Source organism: Solanum dulcamara, chromosome 1 (assembly GCF_947179165.1).
Source record: "Solanum dulcamara chromosome 1, daSolDulc1.2, whole genome shotgun sequence".
Classification (NCBI taxonomy): Eukaryota; Viridiplantae; Streptophyta; class Magnoliopsida; order Solanales; family Solanaceae; genus Solanum; species Solanum dulcamara.
Window position 1 is genome coordinate 26,729,284 of NC_077237.1, and position 18,030 is coordinate 26,747,313.

An 18,030-nucleotide genomic window follows, 5' to 3' on the forward strand; every position below is an offset into this window, starting at 1 on the left:
GCTGATGTATTTGAATTTGACTCTATATAGAGCTATTAGAATATGCTTGCTGTACTTTAGTTATTTTCAGATAAAGATTCTAGTAGGCATGTGCCAGGCACATGGGCAGTTGTAACTGCTTGACTGCTTGTAGCTGCCTCGTGCAGACTTTTTAAATGGGGCAAAATTTTGACTAAGGCATCAAGAGAGTGTTATGTGCCTTAGTCAAATTCGTGAAGCCTTTCCTTTGTTGTATTCTGATATTAATTAAGGTTGGGAAGAAGTCCCTGTATGTTCTATGTGTTTGTTAATTCACTGTGCTGTCTAAAAGTTAAAGACAGTCTAAGTACTTAGACAGATTCGTGTGTGTTGTGATGCTAATGTTTGTGAGTGTTGTGGACTGCCTAGCAAAGGTGTGCGAGAAAAATAATCACCCCTGAATCAGAATCCAAAAACCCACTTCAAACTAATTCGTGATACTAGGACCTTCACATTGTTTATGTGCGCACTAAAAAGCATATAAAAACTGGAATGATGATAACTATATCATTCATAACAAAACACCTCACTACAACCAATAATCGTTTCCAATAGCTGGAGAACTCAAGATATTAGATTCTTAGAACAGGAGAGGGTAAAAAATACCCTTGACGTATGAAAAATGGCTCAAAAATAACCACTTTCCACCTTTTGATCTAAAAGTACCCTCAATAATCAACCAACAACAGTCGTTTCCAATAGCTTCAGAGACAAAAAGAAGTGATATGGCTTGTTTCAAAACCTGTCACATTGCTCATCTGAAAAGGGGCCATTTACCAAAAAAATATGACCTTAAAGTAACAAAAAAATATGTAGAATAGAGTGGCCACAAACATTTAACATTTGCTGTACTCATAAAGAATCTCCAGCCAAATGAATCACATTTACATTTCTGAACAGGAGATCCTGTAGAAAAAACAAAAATGGAGCAGAAGTGATCTGTGGCCTGCAATAAAACTAGCCACAAACTGTATGTATTGATATACTATGTAAGGTTGTTTCTCCATATGTCCTAATTACCATGGTGAATATGTAACTTGAAAATTCATGATCCCAATACAAAAGCATGTATCTCAGCCCAGCTAGAGGCAGTATAGAGAACACCAGAAAGTCCCATCCAACTTGATGAGTCTACCCCAGCGCACATCTTCTGTTTCTGGACAACACCTGGAAAAAGAGGAACAAAAGAAACACCAAAATGATTCCCCACCCTCCTTAGACTTGAGCTCGAACCAAGCACAATGCCAACATCTGCTTCCAGCAAGCAAAGTAAGTCGCCAACTGAATCCCCAATATATACCGTCAGATTCTTTTTGTCGTTGCGACAGTTCATTAGAATTTTACTGAAAGCTTGAACCTTGTCAATGGGGGATTCAACTTTCATAACAATTTCACCAGTAGATAGAGATTCTTGAAACATAAACTCATTGGCATGTATATCTAGACCATCTATGCCTCCTGTTCAACATAAGGCAGGAAAAAGATAACTTTTTGATAAGCCGAGAAGGCAGGAAAAAATTTAATATCTCCCTGGAAACTAAACACTGAAAAGCATTGCTTAATTACAAATTAAAAGGGAACTGTCAGTAAGACGTACCATAGCAAAAATAAAGAGAGTTCATGTCATCATCTAAAGATTATAAGCACACCAAAACGTAACTTCTAGACTAAGAAGAAATCATTGACAATGTTAACATCTCTAGACTTAAAAGGAAAAGATAACTGGAAAAGGGAGGAGAACAAATGACACAAAATAAGAACAGGGGAGAGCAAGGTAAATTTGAAAAACAAGGAAAGAACAGTTTTTTCCTCCACTATTTTTTTCCATTTTCCCCCTTCTTTCTTCTTTTTCTTGTAGAAAATTGTTTCCTTTCCCATGGTACAAGAAAATGATAGCGGGTGGAAGCAAAATTGGTATGACAAAGAGGGACAAATGTCACTTAGCAACCAAAAAACATAGAGCAAATTTTCTAGCATATCCAGGTGCATTTAAGGACTCTTTTTTCCATTTTGCCCTCTTCTTTCTTCTTTTTCTTTTAGAAAGTTGTTTCCTTTCCCATGGTACAAGAAAAGGATAACGAGTGGAAGCAAAATTGGCATGAAAAAGAGGGACAAACGTCACTTAGCAACCAAAAAACATAAAGAAAATTTTCTAGCATATCCAGGTGCATTTAAGGAATAAGAAGACATTCGACTAGTCATGAAAAGGTAGACAGACCATAACAATCAACCTGAAAACAATAATTATCGCAGATCTAGCATATATAACTGAAACATGATGATTGGTGCACATATGTTCAAACTGAAGTTCCATTTTACTAAGTTGTCATTATCAATGAAATACCTGATGAAAAGGAAGACCTAATAAGGTCACCACACCAGCAATAGGAGAGTACATGAATGTCTGCATTCAGATTTTCATTTCTTATTATGCTCTGGAAAAAGTTGGTGCAGCCATCCTGAAGAACCATTCGCTGCCCAGCTCGTTTAATGTCTTCAAGGTTCAGACCTTTCAGTACCCCAGATTCAACCACCCTACTGTTCGCCCTTTTCTCAAAATCAGAAAGTTGCTCAAGTGTTCTATGCAGTCTTACGTAATCAAAATTTTCCGCTGTAAAAATAAGATTCGTAGAACAGTTCATCCCAGCCGTTCAGCAATATTATGACATAGGGAGGTTGGAAAACATCAAAAGATTGATAAAACAGTGTTACCTTTTTCAGTAAGTAACATCTTCTCTATGCATTGCTCATACTCTTCCGTGTACTGCTTAGAGAGATCTCCCCATGTATTCCTGAAATCAGCCAACGACATCCTCGCAATTTGATTCTCTGGTCGATTTTGATCAGATTTTGGTGCTGTTATAATTGCAATTTCAGCCAAGATGGCAGAAGAATCAACAACAGTGCATGTCAAATCAAAATCAGAAAATATTGTTAGCCGGTGTTCCATGGGGTTGTGATCTTTAGACAAAGGGATGATAGCTTTCTGAACAAGTGGCTGGGCTAAGAAGAACTGGATTTCAAGTTTCATCGCTTGATGATAAAGCTTTTCAATGATGTCAAGCTCCTCGCCTGTCAAAGAGACACTCAGTTTATCCAATAAGTCCTCTGTCTGTAGCGCTGATGCCTATTATTGAATAAACAACATACTTCAGTTCAGTTAAGTAGAATGTGTGTTATGTCATAATTCATAAATATCGTTCATAAGCTGAATTCATCAGTTTGATGAGAATGGAATAAACAGCCACAAACCTGGAAACCTTCAGAAGAATAACTGTCAATCCACTTCTTGTATGGATGAACTTTCTCCCCCTCAAGAAACACTTGCAGCTCCTTACCAATGTAGGCATAAAGTCTCATGCAAGGAGTCAGAGCACCTAGAGTATAAGCAGCCAACTTCGTTTTCTCAAATGGCGTGGCAAGTTTAGCAGCTTTTACCCCTTCAACCTTTCCTGAAGCTGTAGCTAATAAAAAATCTGTGTACTTGGCCGTTGCAGGGTTAAGAGTGCACTCCCTGACCAGATCAATGCCCCACTCCTACAGAAGTGATTGTGAAATTCTTTATTTTCCCAAGAAAGAAGACAACTTTGTATGCATAAAGAGAGTTTCGAATGTACTTTCATACATAGGACATAAGATGCAATATCATAATCATTAACCGTTAACAACAGTTGCTATCACTTTTCAGCGACCGCACATCTTAACTTCCTTGCCAAATTAGTTACACTCCAGAAATATAATGAGCATTTATTTTACAAATAGAAATGAAGATATAACACAATATGTAGCTCTCATATATGCTATGCGTGAAGTATTTAGATATATCATACATTCGAACTATAAATACATCTAGGCAGCTCAAAATATTAAATACTGTGAATCCACAATGATCAATCAGTTGAGCAGGACATCATGCCCTTTCTGAAGTAAAGCAGGAAATGTCTTGGGAAATCAAGAAGTGTGCCATGATAGTACAGATAAACTAACAGTCTGCAGATAGTGCCATTAGTCCATTCATTCAGAATTTCCCTCTCTTGTCCTTTCCGCTACTTTATCCCAAAAAGGGAACATCACATCTTATTCTTTCTTAGCAACAAACTCACAAGAATACAAAAATGCATAGAGTATTCATCAGCAATAAGTCTTATACAATGCATAACAAATTTTCAACACAAGTCCCTCACAGCTCATTAACTTCAGCAGACCTTGGTTCTCCCTTCCAGGCTTGGCTCAAGTCTGTACGGCTCGGCAGCAGCTTCTTCAGCTGAGCACCAGCTTGAGGCTGTTCCTGATGTAGTAATGGCACCCACGCTCCTTCAGAGAATCTCCCTGTTTCTCGCTTGCGGCCTGGGCGGCTCATTAGGTATGAAAATGTTAGATACCTGTGACTCGACTGGTGAAATAGTATCTCTCCCCCAAAAACATGTTTTTTTATTTACCGACACACAAAAAAAATTGCAGCGAATGAACAAGATATCGAGGAATTGTTCATATGTAATCAGAATTATTGATGTGGGACTTTTCCACAGAAGAGGAATCTTGTGTTCCAATAGTTATCTGCTCAGAAAATCTGATTCTGGCCTCGCTGAGCCCCCAGTTACAGATACTTTGTTGTTTCTTGCTGTTATCTGTGACGTTTTTGTCTCCTTTGTCATCCATCTTGTGTCTCCTTTTCGAAGGAGAATTTTTCTGGCTTTTCTGGCCGGAATTTCAACAGATATGGGGGAAGATGGGATTTTTTGTCATGCAGGTATTAAATCCTATGACATTCAGGCTAAGAAGTATGGTTCGACTGGATCAAACGCAGCAGAAATTAAATGAGACAAGTTACTATTAGCATTAATGTCATGAAGTGGTTGGTGTTTGTCTTCAATGAAGGACAATTTCTCTGAGTTCTCTATCACTCTTATCCAATGAAAGTGGTAAGTACATAAGCATTCAAGGAGCAAGTAAATCTAGTATTATTACACCAGAGGGATCCTTTAAAGAGGGTTGGGGTAATATCGCCCAAAAGTTTATTAACTTTATAATTGAGACAAACAGAGTGAAGAACTCCATCCCTGGCAGAAACAGACAAACAGAAACCTCATACAAAGAGGCCTTCAAAAATAGCAGATGGATGACAAAGGAGACAAAAACGTCACAGATCACAGCAAGAAACAACAAAATATCTGTAACTGGGGGCTCAGCGAGGCCAGCATCAGATTTGCTGAGCAGATAACTAGTTGGGAAGTTTCAATTTCCACCAAAAGAGACGCCAAATTTGAATGATGTGAGGAAATGAGCCCGAAGGTGTACCTGTGACGTACACACTAGGGCGATCAAGGACATATATGATGGAGTCAAGACTCGGGTAAAATTGCGGGAGGAGACTCGGAGCACTTTTCAGTTTTAATGGGTTGCATCAAAGATCATCCCTTGGCCCACTTTTATTTGCCTTGGCGATGGATACATTGATGCGGAAAAATTCAAGGTGGATAGTTATGGTATATGTTATATGCGGATGACAGTTCTGGTTGACGAGACTCACGGTGACGTTAATGCTAAGTTGGAAGTTTGGAGACAGATCCTAGAGAGTGAGGGGTTCAAGTTTAGCAGGACCAAAGAAGGATACTTGGAGTGCAAGTTCAGTTACGTGACATATGATACTGATGTGGAAGTGAGGCTTGATATGCATGTCATCCAAAAGAGAGGAAGTTTCAAGAATCTTGGATCTATTAGACAAGGGAATGGGGAGATTTGTGATGATGTCACCCACTATATTGGTTTAGGGTGGACGAGATGGAGGCTCACATCAGGAGTCTTGTGTAATAAAAGGTACCACCAAAACTTAAAGGCAAGTTCTACAGCGTGATGGTTAGACTAGCTTTACTGTATGGGGCAGAGTGTTGGTCAGTCAAGAACTCTCATGTTCAAAAGATGAAAGTTGCGGAAATGAGGATGTTGCGATAGATGTATGGGCATACTAGGAGAGATAGGATTCAAAATGATGATATTCAAGACAAGGTAGGAGTTGCTTTAGTGAAGGATAAGATGCGGGAAGCGAGGCTGAGATGGTTCAAGCATGTGAAGCGGCAATGCATGGATGCCCTAGTGCGGAAAAGTGACAGATTGGCTATATATGGTTTCATTAGAGGTGATGTAGACCCAAAAAGTATCGGGGAGAGGTAATTAGACATGACATGTCACAGTTTCAGCTTACCGAGGACATAACCTTAGATAGGAGGGTCTGATAGACATGGATTAGAGTAGAAAGTTAGTGCGTAGCAGTGTGTTGTCTTGTTGTCTGTTCATATTAGTAGCCGTAATATTGCTCTTGGCCTTCGGTTTCTGTTACTACACGTAGTTTCTTGTACCACGATTATCGTATTGTTTTTTTTGTAGTTTTTGTATTGTTGTTATAGGTTGTTTTTATTATTATTTGTTGTTTCTTGTACTTTCGTTACTCCTTTTTGGAACTGCTTTGGACTATTTTTCCTTAAGAGTAGGGTCTATAGGAAACAACCTCTCTACCTCTGAGGTAAGGGTAAGGTATGTGTACACTATACCCTCCCCGAACCCCACTTTGTGGAACTAAGTTGGATATATTGTAGAAATTTATTAATTTTAAATGAAAGACAAATTTTACACTAGCATCTTAATATTCAGATTCAAACATCTAAATCTTATTGTACATCTTAATATTTAGATGTGTATTCAAATCCAGATAACTTAATCTTAATGCAAATAAATGAAGCCTAAAAATACTAACAAAGTAAAGATCAAAAAATCAAACATGAATTCTATGTCATTTCCAATGGCAATGTCACACCAAAAAACAAGTATAGAGACACATCTGTACTTAATGCTAATTACAGGTTCACTTTTGCTTTCAAAAATTCAACCACTCCTTTCCTTCCAAATGAACCACCAGAAAAATAATCTAACATGGAGTTCATATCAGCTGCAATATCCTTCCTTAACCAGAAGTAAAGACTCGTTAAACATCTAGATAGAAAGAGAATTTGCTCTACATTTCTGACAATCAAGACCATTACTGTGCTAGTAGTGACCGTGTATGAGTTCAAATACTCAGTCAGTTGACCAATATTTACTTCACTTTTACAGCAGATCAGAACAAAATCAAATAGGACAACTAAAGTACCTTTGACTTTGTAAAGAGTACCATGACATCCATCAAATCAAAAAGAAAAAGACATTGTTTTCTTCGCACTAAACAAACTATATTGTTTTCTTGACAACTGATATGCCCAATAAGCTCTCCTCGTAGACCATATCCTCATTTACCCAAGATGTATAGTATAAAACACTGGAAAACAATATTTTAAAGAAATACAATATAGACTGACAAGCACACTATTTATTGAGACCTCAAACTCCCAACATAGACAAGATATCTTTACATCAACAAGATCATTCACACCTTACGTCAAACAGATCTTAGATAATCAACTACCATATGATATAGAGATAGTTTTGTGCTAGTTAGTTGTATCCTCACAGTATGCCAGTGTATACAAAAGTGTAGAAAATTGTGAGATTTAAAAAACCTGTAGTTTAGATAACCACTAACTTGCTTTAGAAACAATCATTTTCAACAAAGGAAATATTAAAATGATTGGATTGAAATAGAGCAGAATGATTATAGAGGATTCGCATAGCTGTCCAATTGATTGACTGATAGCAGTATCATCACAATCACACCGAAATACTCCATCCACGCCCCACATCCCAAGTAAAACTGATTTAAAAAATGCAAAACCTCACATACACATCTGACACCCATACCTGCTCCACATGATACTCTGAACAGATTATGAGAGATATCCATTTCACCAAGTTGTGCGCAAATGTTTATAGTGCCTTCTAGGCTACCGAGCTTTTCGAGGTTTTCTTACGCTTTTAATACACTGATGATAGCCAGATTTGAATTTGACAAATTCCTTGGAAATATTTTGAATGGTGAGGATGCAAAAGCTAAAGTTGGAGATGGTGACTCAAGCCGGCACAATTATAAGGTCATAACAAAAGTACTTATTACATCAAAGTTCTCCCAGGCAACAAAATCCCTATAAGTTTCAAGATAAATGACCTAGTTGAGAGATATAAATGTACTTAGTTACATGGATGGTACTAATAAACCAAGGGACCATTTGGCCATGTGAGATGAAGTTGAAGTGTTGTTAGGACATGCAATTTGAATTTTTAAGTTGTATTTTTTGCTCATAAACACAAAAAGCCCATAAGCTGTGAAAACTATCAAAATTACCCCAATTCTTTATACAATCTTATCAAATAAGCAAAAGGTCATAACAAAGGAAAATACACTACCACAAAGTTATTCTCAAAAAAATACAACATTTATTGATTGAACTTTAGTTCAGTAAAATTGAACATAAGTTGTAGTGTATCATTAATACAATCCTCCCACATAGTACGGACAATCTCCTCATGTTGAGCATGCACTTTTCGATATAAATAGTTTAAAAGGTTGGTAAGAGTAATAATATCAAATATAAAATTTGGTTGACAAGAGTAATGGTAATATCCGATATGAATGGTTTAAAAGTTGGTAATAGTAATATCAACTAAAAAAAATTGGTTGATGAGAGTAATGGGTATATCCGATATAAATGGTTTAAAGTATGAGAATATAGGAGAAAAATATATTGAATTGTGATCTACATTATTACACCGACCCTATTTATAGACACTACAATACAATCCTTTACCAAGTAGGATATTATTTACTATTTCTGTTCCTCTTACTATTCATATTCATATTCTAAGTAGGATTGTATATACCTATTCCTATTCCTATTAGTAAAAGCATTAATATCAACTATAATTTGGTTGGTAAGAGCAATGGTAATATCCGATATATATATATGGTATAAAGGTTGGCAAGAGTAATAACATCAACTATAAATTTTGTTTACATATGAAATAAATGGTTGGTAAATATAAAATGTTGGGAATTTCTTTTACAAAATATAAACTTGTGGGTCAATTTTTGTATTTGAAAAATGTGGAATCAAGATATGAAATTCTCAAATCAAGCTTTTTGGAGAATTTGGGATTTCATCTCATGATTTGAAATAATGAAATGAAATCGCATGTCCAAACACTGATTTCATCTCATGATTTCAAATCACGAGATGAAATCGCATGTCCAAACACCTTCTAAGAAAGAAAATTATGCATATCACATTCCTTGGCAACGAGACTAATCAAGATCAACAGAAAGGCAATGTATCTATGGCTAGTATCTTACCAAAAGCTCATGCCATTAGAAACCTGATCTTTTTTTTGGTTGCAAAAGAAAATAAACAGACAACATAAATGCTTTAAGCGATCCCACATCCCTTTGGCAGTGCATTAAAAACAAGGGTTTTAGTTAAATGACTCAGTTTAGATAAAGTCAACTATATCTTTCAGGACATATCCCCACTGATAATCAACTGGAACAATATTGTAAAGAAACAATAGGAAATTTGTAAGCATGGGCGCATGGCAATCCTAATCACAAAATGGAGAGAGAGAAACTTGAATTTAATGGAAAAGAGACTCATATCTTACTTTTAAAACTGCATCATGCATTTTAAGTTCATCAACAATATTCTTCCGTAGTTCACTAATGCCAACCTTCGCATCATCATCGTCAGTACACACTTCTGCAGCTTCATACCTGCAATTTGTTTCATAAATATAAATATTACATAACTTCTTAGAAGAAGAAATTGGGGGGGGGGGGGGGGGGAGCGGGGGAGCAAATTGCACAGCCACCAAAGCCCATGTAAAGCCGATCTTATTAACCCCAAAAATCTATCATTTTTCCAAACTCTACAATTATTAGCAATAACAAAGAGCACCAAAATCACTAGACCCCCAAAAATCCCACATCTCTAGCAAAAATAAAGTTGCATAGAAGAACTTCATTAAAAGAAATGTACATAAAATCCATTCACCAAAAGAAACCTAACAATTGGGTAGAAGAAAAACTCATTTTTTACTCCTTAAACTATGGATAGGGGATTACCTCACCCCTGAGACTTGACTGAATATCCAGACTTCTGGCAAAAAATTAAGCACCAAAATAACAGATAGTCCGGATGAAAATACTTCAAAGGAAAAAAAAAGCTATGCTCCCTCCATCCCAATTTATGTGAAGTGTTTACTTGGCATGGAATTTAAGAGGGAAAAAAAGAGACTTTTGAAACTTCTGCTCTGAATTAAGCCAAAGAAATTTTTGTGGCCAAAAATCATCTCATCAAGGGTGAACTAAGAAGTTTGAAGTTAAGTTGTTACTAATACATATAGATGTCATTCTTTTCTAGACTAAATAAAAAGGAAAGAATGTCATCTAAATTGGGATGGAGGGAGTACCAGTTAGTCGAGGTAAAAGGAATCCCATAAAAATAAGAGAGCAAACAAAAAGGAAAACAAAAGAGCAACAAACATGAGGGTCTTGTAGAAGTTTTAAGTTCATACTTGTTGAAAAGAATCAAGACAGATTATTGATTTGTCCCTTAAAAATTACATCTTGGATTGAAGAGGAATTAAAGGTTGATTACAAGAGAGATTTGAAAAGGCCGAAGAAGCAGAGTATGAAGGCAATTCAACTGGTGGTTGTTTCTTTTTTACTTTCTTTCACTTAACCGGAAAAACATTATTTTCATGTATATTTTTACCTTGCACATCTTTAATGTTTTATTTTACCTGAACATGCCAATATTTTAGCAGACATTCCCAATGACTTTAAAAGGATAAAGCAATTCACTACTCAGATACAGGCTGCAAATTGGAAATCACCCAAGGAATATTGAATTTCATACTTCTTGTACATTTGGATAGAGATTTGTAGTACTACTTCCAGTACATTTGAGCAACTAACAAAATTAAGACACTCTTCTATGTAAATGGACTAAGCCCATAGTCTTTCAAATGTTAGATTGTCGTTCTCTTTCTTTTTATCTGTTAATTCCCATTTTCTTTCCCTGAAAATAAAGTCAAGAAACATAAAACCCATCACAAAAGTCCTTATTCGTCTGGAGAGAAAAAGAAATATGTTATACAACAAGGTGGCTGTTTTCTTGATTTTCGTTAATCATTACCAACGGAATAAACAGAGTACTCTTAAGAAAATAAAAATGAAACCCCCAAATAAACATAACAACACAATGTCACGAATATAACGTTAGTAACAGAATTGTTAGGGCTAAGTCTAATTTTAATCAAGTCAATTAGGTCCTGTGAATTCTGTGAATTCTTGTATGTTTTCTTTTTTTTGAGAAAGAGTGAATTCTTGTATTTTTTAATTCCAATATTTGCCTTTAAGTCCTTTAAGATTTTGGCTTTATTAGTAACTGGCTAGGTCACGTGTCCAAATCCAGCTGCGGATTAGTCCTTTTCATAGTTGTTGTACTGTTTTATCAAAATATCATACATGAAATATCAAATTTCCTTCTCTTCTTCTATCGTCTTTTCCCTTCTTTCTCATTTCTGCATTTCATGATTGAAGCTCATTAACTGCTTCATTCGTGACATTGGTATCAAGAGCAAGCTCTATTCTAACGGAATATCATGTCGGATAATCAGAAATTCAAAGGAATCAAAGACGGCATGAAGAAGCTTGAAATACAACTTCAGTCTATGGCCAGTGACCATGCAAAATGATTTGAGTCCTTGGAATCTAACTAGACTCACTTCTCAACTCAGCTGAAGGAAACAAAGGACACGAACTCAGGATTGGAGTTGAATATTTCGCAGCTGGAGACTCTCAAAAGAGCAGACGCTACAGTCCAGCTTCCTCCATCTCCCAGGTCAATGACCTCCATAGCTCCAGGAAACCTTGTTATTTGAGAGTCTGGGCAATCCTCATATCAGTGTAGTCAAAGGCACGCTTTAAGCACGTTTAACCTCTGAAGAGAGGCTCAAAACGTGTTGAGCACTTCGCCTCGCTCTATGTGCGCTTCAGTATCGTCAACAAGGTTCTAAGGCAAACTTTTCCTTGCCAATGAGCCTCTTCTAAAGAAGTGACACTAAACAATTGATATTTCACTTTATCATAGTTTTTTTTCAATTTCCTTGGTCATATATTTGTCATTCATGTTTATAATTATTAGTCTTGGACTAAACATATATATTTGTATTTTTTTGTCCCTTTGCGCCTTTTTTCATTAAAGCCCACGCTTTATTTGCGCTTTGCGCTTAAAGTCCCAACAAACCTTAGAGCTTTTTTGCGCTTTTGGCCTTTGATAACACTGCCTCATACACTCCAGCAGCTCAGGTAAATCCTTCTTCCGCCACTACTAGATATCCTGTAGGAGGGGTTTTACATTTCCTCCTGTATTTTCCCTCCAGAGCAGTCCTTTGCGACCTACTTCAATTCTTCCTGTGTGAATCCTACTGTTCCCATTGACTACCCAAACTGCAATTCCTTTACCAAATAACACCCAGCTAAATGTTAATCCTCCACTTCTTCCATTACCAACCTTTGTTCAAACAGAAACACCAAATAAGCTATTCAAAACCAAGATTAGTTTTTCTCAGTTCAATGGATCTAATTCAAGGGGGTGGATTAGAAAGTGTGAACAGTTCTTTGAGATTTATCAGATCCCTGACCAGGTGAAAATGAGCTATGTTTCAGTCCATATGAGTGATAAGGCTGATGTCTGGTTCAACAGCAACATCCTAGAACAAAAGGGAACCAACTGATTTTTGTTTGCACAGAAGTATGTCGGAGGTTTGGTAACGTGAGACCTTTGGATATTAATGATGAATTCAATAACAATAAACAAACTGGCAGTATTGACAGCTATGAGGCAAAGTTTGATGAACTTAAGTCTTATATCCTATTGATAAACCCTCTTTTGAACGAAACTCACTTCATTGCTTGATACATAAGTGGTCTGAAACCAGAAATAAAGCCACTAGTCTGTTTAGCCAACCTCACAACCCTCATGGATCCTCATGAAATTGCAAAATCTTATGAAGCTTCTTTCAAGGCCCTCCAAGGAGCCACTACTGCCAGGATAGCCCATATCCACACAACCAAGCCACTTCATCCAGAGCAATTGTACCTTACCAAGGACCTTCTAACCAACCTCAATCCAAAAGTGCCGTTGTTCCTTATCAATCAACCCTAACCAATTCAAAAACGCAAGACTTTTGTTCCTAGACCTAGGGTTCCCACCAAACCCCACCAATGAAGCCCTCAAAGAAAGGAATATATGTCATAGATGTCATGAATCTTATTTCCATAGCCATCAATGCAAATCTGAGACACTTCATGCTCTTACTTGGGAAGGAGAGGACCAAGAAGAAGCTAAGTGTAGGTCATTCATGAGGAGGGTAAAGTCAGTGGTGAGAAGGTTTAAAACACTGAGGTAGACAAACCGGCAGAAGAAGAGGGTAGGATATCCATGTGTGTTGCAAAGGGGGTAACTACCTCACACCTTCTACTATCAAAATTTTGGGTTATGTACAGAAACTGCCTTTGATTATACTAATTGATAGTGATTCAACTCATAGTTTTGTGAGCCCTCAGGTGGTCAAAGGCTTTAAGACTGTCTGTAGTTCCTTGTTTTACTAGGATGAAGGTGACAGTTGCTAATGAAGAGGTTATGTATACAGAACATAATGTTCAGATTTTTTGTGGCAAATGCAAGAAGAACAATTATGTTTTGACATTAGATTGTTGCAAGTTGGTGGATGTGGTTTGCTGCTAGGTATGGACCGGATAGATGTGTTTTCCTCAGTTGTACTAAGTCCTAGACCACACAGTCTGTCGTTTTTCAAAGAAGACAGATTGATCACATTGTTTGGTTATCAGGATGAGAACACACTCTTCCCAACTGAGGGTGAAAAGCTACAGAAAAAGTTCAACAAACAACTTAGAGGGACAGATGTTGTTTGCACCATTGGTAGCTACAATGATGATGGAAGGCAGCAGGTCCCTCAAGAGATAACAGTTTTGTTAAAATCATTTCAAGAAGTCTTTGATGAACCAAAGGAATTGCCTCCAAACAGGCCTTGTGATCACAACATGCTATTGCTGTAAGGATCCCAACGTTTCTGTTTAAGACCTTACGGGTATTCCTTTGACCAAAAGAATGTAATTGAGAGCATTATTGAGGATATGTTAAGCTCTCAAACTGTAGTACCTAGTCATTCATGCTTCGCATTACCTGCGCAACTTTTTAAAAAGAAAGACAGTACTTGGAGATTGTGTGTTGACTATAGAATGTTGAATTCATTATCTATGAAAAACAAATATTTCATCCCTGTGGTGGAAAATCTTTTACATGAGTTGAATGGGTCTAAAAAATTCTCTAAGGTGGACTTAAGGTCAGTGTATCACCAAGTGAGAATGAGAAGGGCGTATGAACATAAAACTGCTTTTAGGACCCATCATGGGTTGTGGCAATTCAGTGTAATGTCAGGTGGCCTTACTAATGCCCCTGCAACTTTTCAATCATTAATGCACCAAGTCTTTGGAGCATATCTCAGGAAGTTCATATTAGTCTTTTTGGATGACATTTTGATTTATAGTGTATCATTAATGATCATGTGGAACATTTAGAAATTGTGTTACAACTGTTGAAGAATCGGTTGCATGCCAAGGAGTCCAAGTGTGCTTTTGGACAAAAAAAAGTAGAATATCTTGGGCACATCATCACTGGAGAAGGGGTCAATATTGATCCTAATAAAATTTCCGCAATGGAAAATTGGCCCGAACCTAACAATCTGAAGGAGTTGAGGGGATTTCTTGATCTCACTACTACTACTGGAAGTTTGTGCATTGATCAGCAAGCCTTTAACTTCATTACCGAATAAAGGGGCATTTTCTTGGAGTGATGAAGCCACTGAGGCATTTTAGGAGCTGAAAATTGCCATGTCCTCTGTACTAGTCTTGGCCTTACATGATTTTGCTAAACCATTCATTGTAGAAGTTGATGATTGTGGAACTGGAGTCGGCGCAGTCCTCATGCAAGACAAGCAACCTATTGCTAACCTCAGTCAAATATTGAGCAAAAAGCATCAAGGGTTATCAACTTATAAGAAGGAGTTGATTGCCTTGCTTATGGCAGTGGGGAGTTGGAGACACTACCTCCACCCTCACCACTTTATTACTGAAACTGACCATTTCAGTCTTAAGTTTTTGCAGGATTAGAAAATTTTCACTTCATTACAATGTAAGGGCTTACCAAAGCTTATGGGGCTAAGTTATGAAATCCATTACAAGAATGGGGTCTAAAACACTGCTGCAGATATCTTGTCTAGGACATACACTGGAGCTAATTGCAGTGTTATCAGTCAGGTGCAGCCTAAGTGGATAGAGGAGATCCTAAGCAGTTATAAAAGAGATCAAGAAGTTGTCCAATTGTTAACTCAGCTTCATCTAGATACTGCAGTTGTAGTGGATGTTACTATACAAAATGGTTTTTCTAAGGTTCAAAGGCAAGATTTGGGTTGGAAATGGTAGTTGACTAAGACAACAATTGGTGCAACAAATTCATACTTTTGGTCTTGGTGGACACTCTGGAGTCTCGGCTTCACTCAAAAGGATCAAATTATTATTCTATTGGCCTTCAATGATAACTGATGTTCAAAGGGTGGTATTAGAATGTGAAGTTACCCAAAGGAACAAGGAAGAACAAGTGGCTTACCCTGGACTGTTACAACCTCTGTCCATATCGGGGCTCCCCTGGGAACACATCACTATCGATTTCATAGGACTGCCCAGATCTAAAGGCAAGGACGCCACATTTGACATTGTGGACAAATTTAGTAAGTATGCATATTTCTTATCACTCACTCCTCCATTCAATGCAATGCAAGTACCTAAAGTATTAATGAACAATGTTGATAAACTACACGGGTTGCCTACTACAATAGTGAGTGATAGAGTAAAGCGTTCCTCAGTATCTTTTGAAAAGAATTGTTCAGAGGATTGAAGACAGGACTGAAGTTTAAATCAGTATACCATCTCCAGACTGATGGGCAAACAGAAAGGGTCAACAAGTGCCTGGAAAATTATTTAAGGTGCATGTGTAGTAACAAACCAGGTGAATAATGCAAGTGGCTGGCCTTGGCTGAATTTTGGTATAATTCCAATTACCATTCAGCTACCAAGATGTCTCCTTTCAAGATCTTGCATGGATATAACCCTCCACAACTCACTTTTGAGTTGGCATCTCAATCCAAAGTGGTTGCAGTGGATCAATGGTTGCAAGAAAGGCAGGTGATGGCTAAGGTTCTGAAAAGTAACCTGGAAAAAGTTCAACAAAGGATGAAATTTTATGTTGACGGAAAGAGGACAGAAAGAAAACCGGAAGTTGGAGACTGTGTGTATATTAGGTTTCAACCATATGGGCAAACTTCTATTGCCTTAAGGAGTAATTTGAAACTCACTTCCAAGTATTATGGGCCCTACAGTGTGATCAAGAAGATCAGTCATTGTTGCTTATGAATTGTAACTTCCTCCCACATCCAGAATTCACCCTATCTTTCACATTTTCCAATTGAAGAAAAAGATTGGGTCCAATGTAGTTCCTACTATTGAGCCTCCAATGTGTCATCTGATGGACAGCCTTTAGTAGAGCCATCATTATGGATCACAAAATAGTCAAGAAGGGAAATGCAGTTGCAACACAAGTGTTCGTGCAATGGGACAGTTTGCTCCATGAAGAAGCTATTTGGGAGGATTACACTTTCATGAAGTCTCAATTTCCTAATTTTGACCCCTGAGGTCAAGGTTCCTAAGGGGAATGGAATGTCATGAATATGACTGTTAATAAAAGGATTGTTAGAGCTAAGTCTAAGTTTAATTAAGTCAATTAGGTCCTGCGAGTTCTTGTAATTTTTAATTCCAGTATTTGCCTTTAAATCCTTTATGTTTTTGGGTTTATTAGTAACTGTCTAGGTGACTGTCCAAATCCATCTGTTGGTTAATCCTTTTTAGAATTGTTGTTTTGTTGTATCGAAATATTATATATGAATTATCAAATTTCCTTCTCTTCTCGTTTCTGCATTTCACGATTGAAGCTCATTACTACTTCACTCGTGACCAAAACAGAAGAAAAGTACACAAATTACTGAAATAAATTCTACAAACAATTTTAATTTAAAACACGAATCAAAGATTATAGTAGCAGAAGAAAATCGGACAATTACTGAAAATATTTTCTAAATAACATTTATTAACCTAAAAAGAAAAAGGACAAATAGAGTGAAAGTACTGACGCTTGAACGAATGTCTTGAGGAAGTGAACATCCTGAGCAATGTAATGTCGGAAAGTATCGAGATTCAGGGTTCCAGAAGCCAAGCAAACGACAAAAGGAGTGTAAAGTGCAAAGGTAGACTCTTTGTTGAAGTTGATCCAACACCTCCTGGCTACACCCACACCTTCCTCTATCGGAGATTTGTTCGGCTTCGCTGAGGCCATTGTAGGAGGAATGATTGTCGATCCCAAGTAGTGAGACTGACGAGAATAGAATGGGAATTGGAATCGGAAAAGCGCGTTCGAATTGAAGAAACTAAATACTGGGTTTGGAATTGGTAGTGTATTAACAAGACGGGGCGATAATAATAAGAAGCGCATATATATAAAATTTGGAGTTGGATTATTTTCAGTGTTTGTAGTATTCTACATTCTACATGTATATATGGAAGGAAGAGCAGAGTGATTTTTTGGAGGAAAGGAAAAGGGAGGCCACTTGGAAGGAGCTTCTAAAAGGTCAATAAGCAAATTACAATTTTGATAAGGATGAACAAGTGGGCTTTTCCCTCGTTATGAAGATGTCAAGATCTAAATTCCCAAGAAAAAATAGCACAATATGCTATCTTAAACATCCAAAAAGGTAATTTGACCATGATTTGCGCGGTTGTAGAAAACCCTTTTAACTTATTTAATCTCTTTTTAAATTATTTAATTGAAAATGAACAATTAATTTTGAATATGCATATCAAAAAATATTGTAAGCATGTATATTAATCTATCTATCTTC

At 37.1% G+C, this 18,030-nt stretch overlaps 1 protein-coding gene across 1 annotated transcript; it reads right to left on the bottom strand.

The window, feature by feature from the left end:
- Positions 1-853: 853 nt before the first annotated feature.
- Positions 854-17,816, bottom strand: LOC129903355 (bifunctional TH2 protein, mitochondrial-like). The gene is made up of 6 exons (XM_055978896.1): positions 17,266-17,816; positions 9,598-9,706; positions 3,271-3,555; positions 2,731-3,145; positions 2,363-2,629; positions 854-1,476 (listed from the first exon to the last, which is right to left on the bottom strand). The coding sequence occupies exons 1-6, from the start codon at positions 17,622-17,624 to the stop codon at positions 1,064-1,066; spliced, it is 1,848 nt and encodes a 615-aa protein (XP_055834871.1). The 5' UTR covers positions 17,625-17,816; the 3' UTR covers positions 854-1,063.
- Positions 17,817-18,030: the final 214 nt, after the last annotated feature.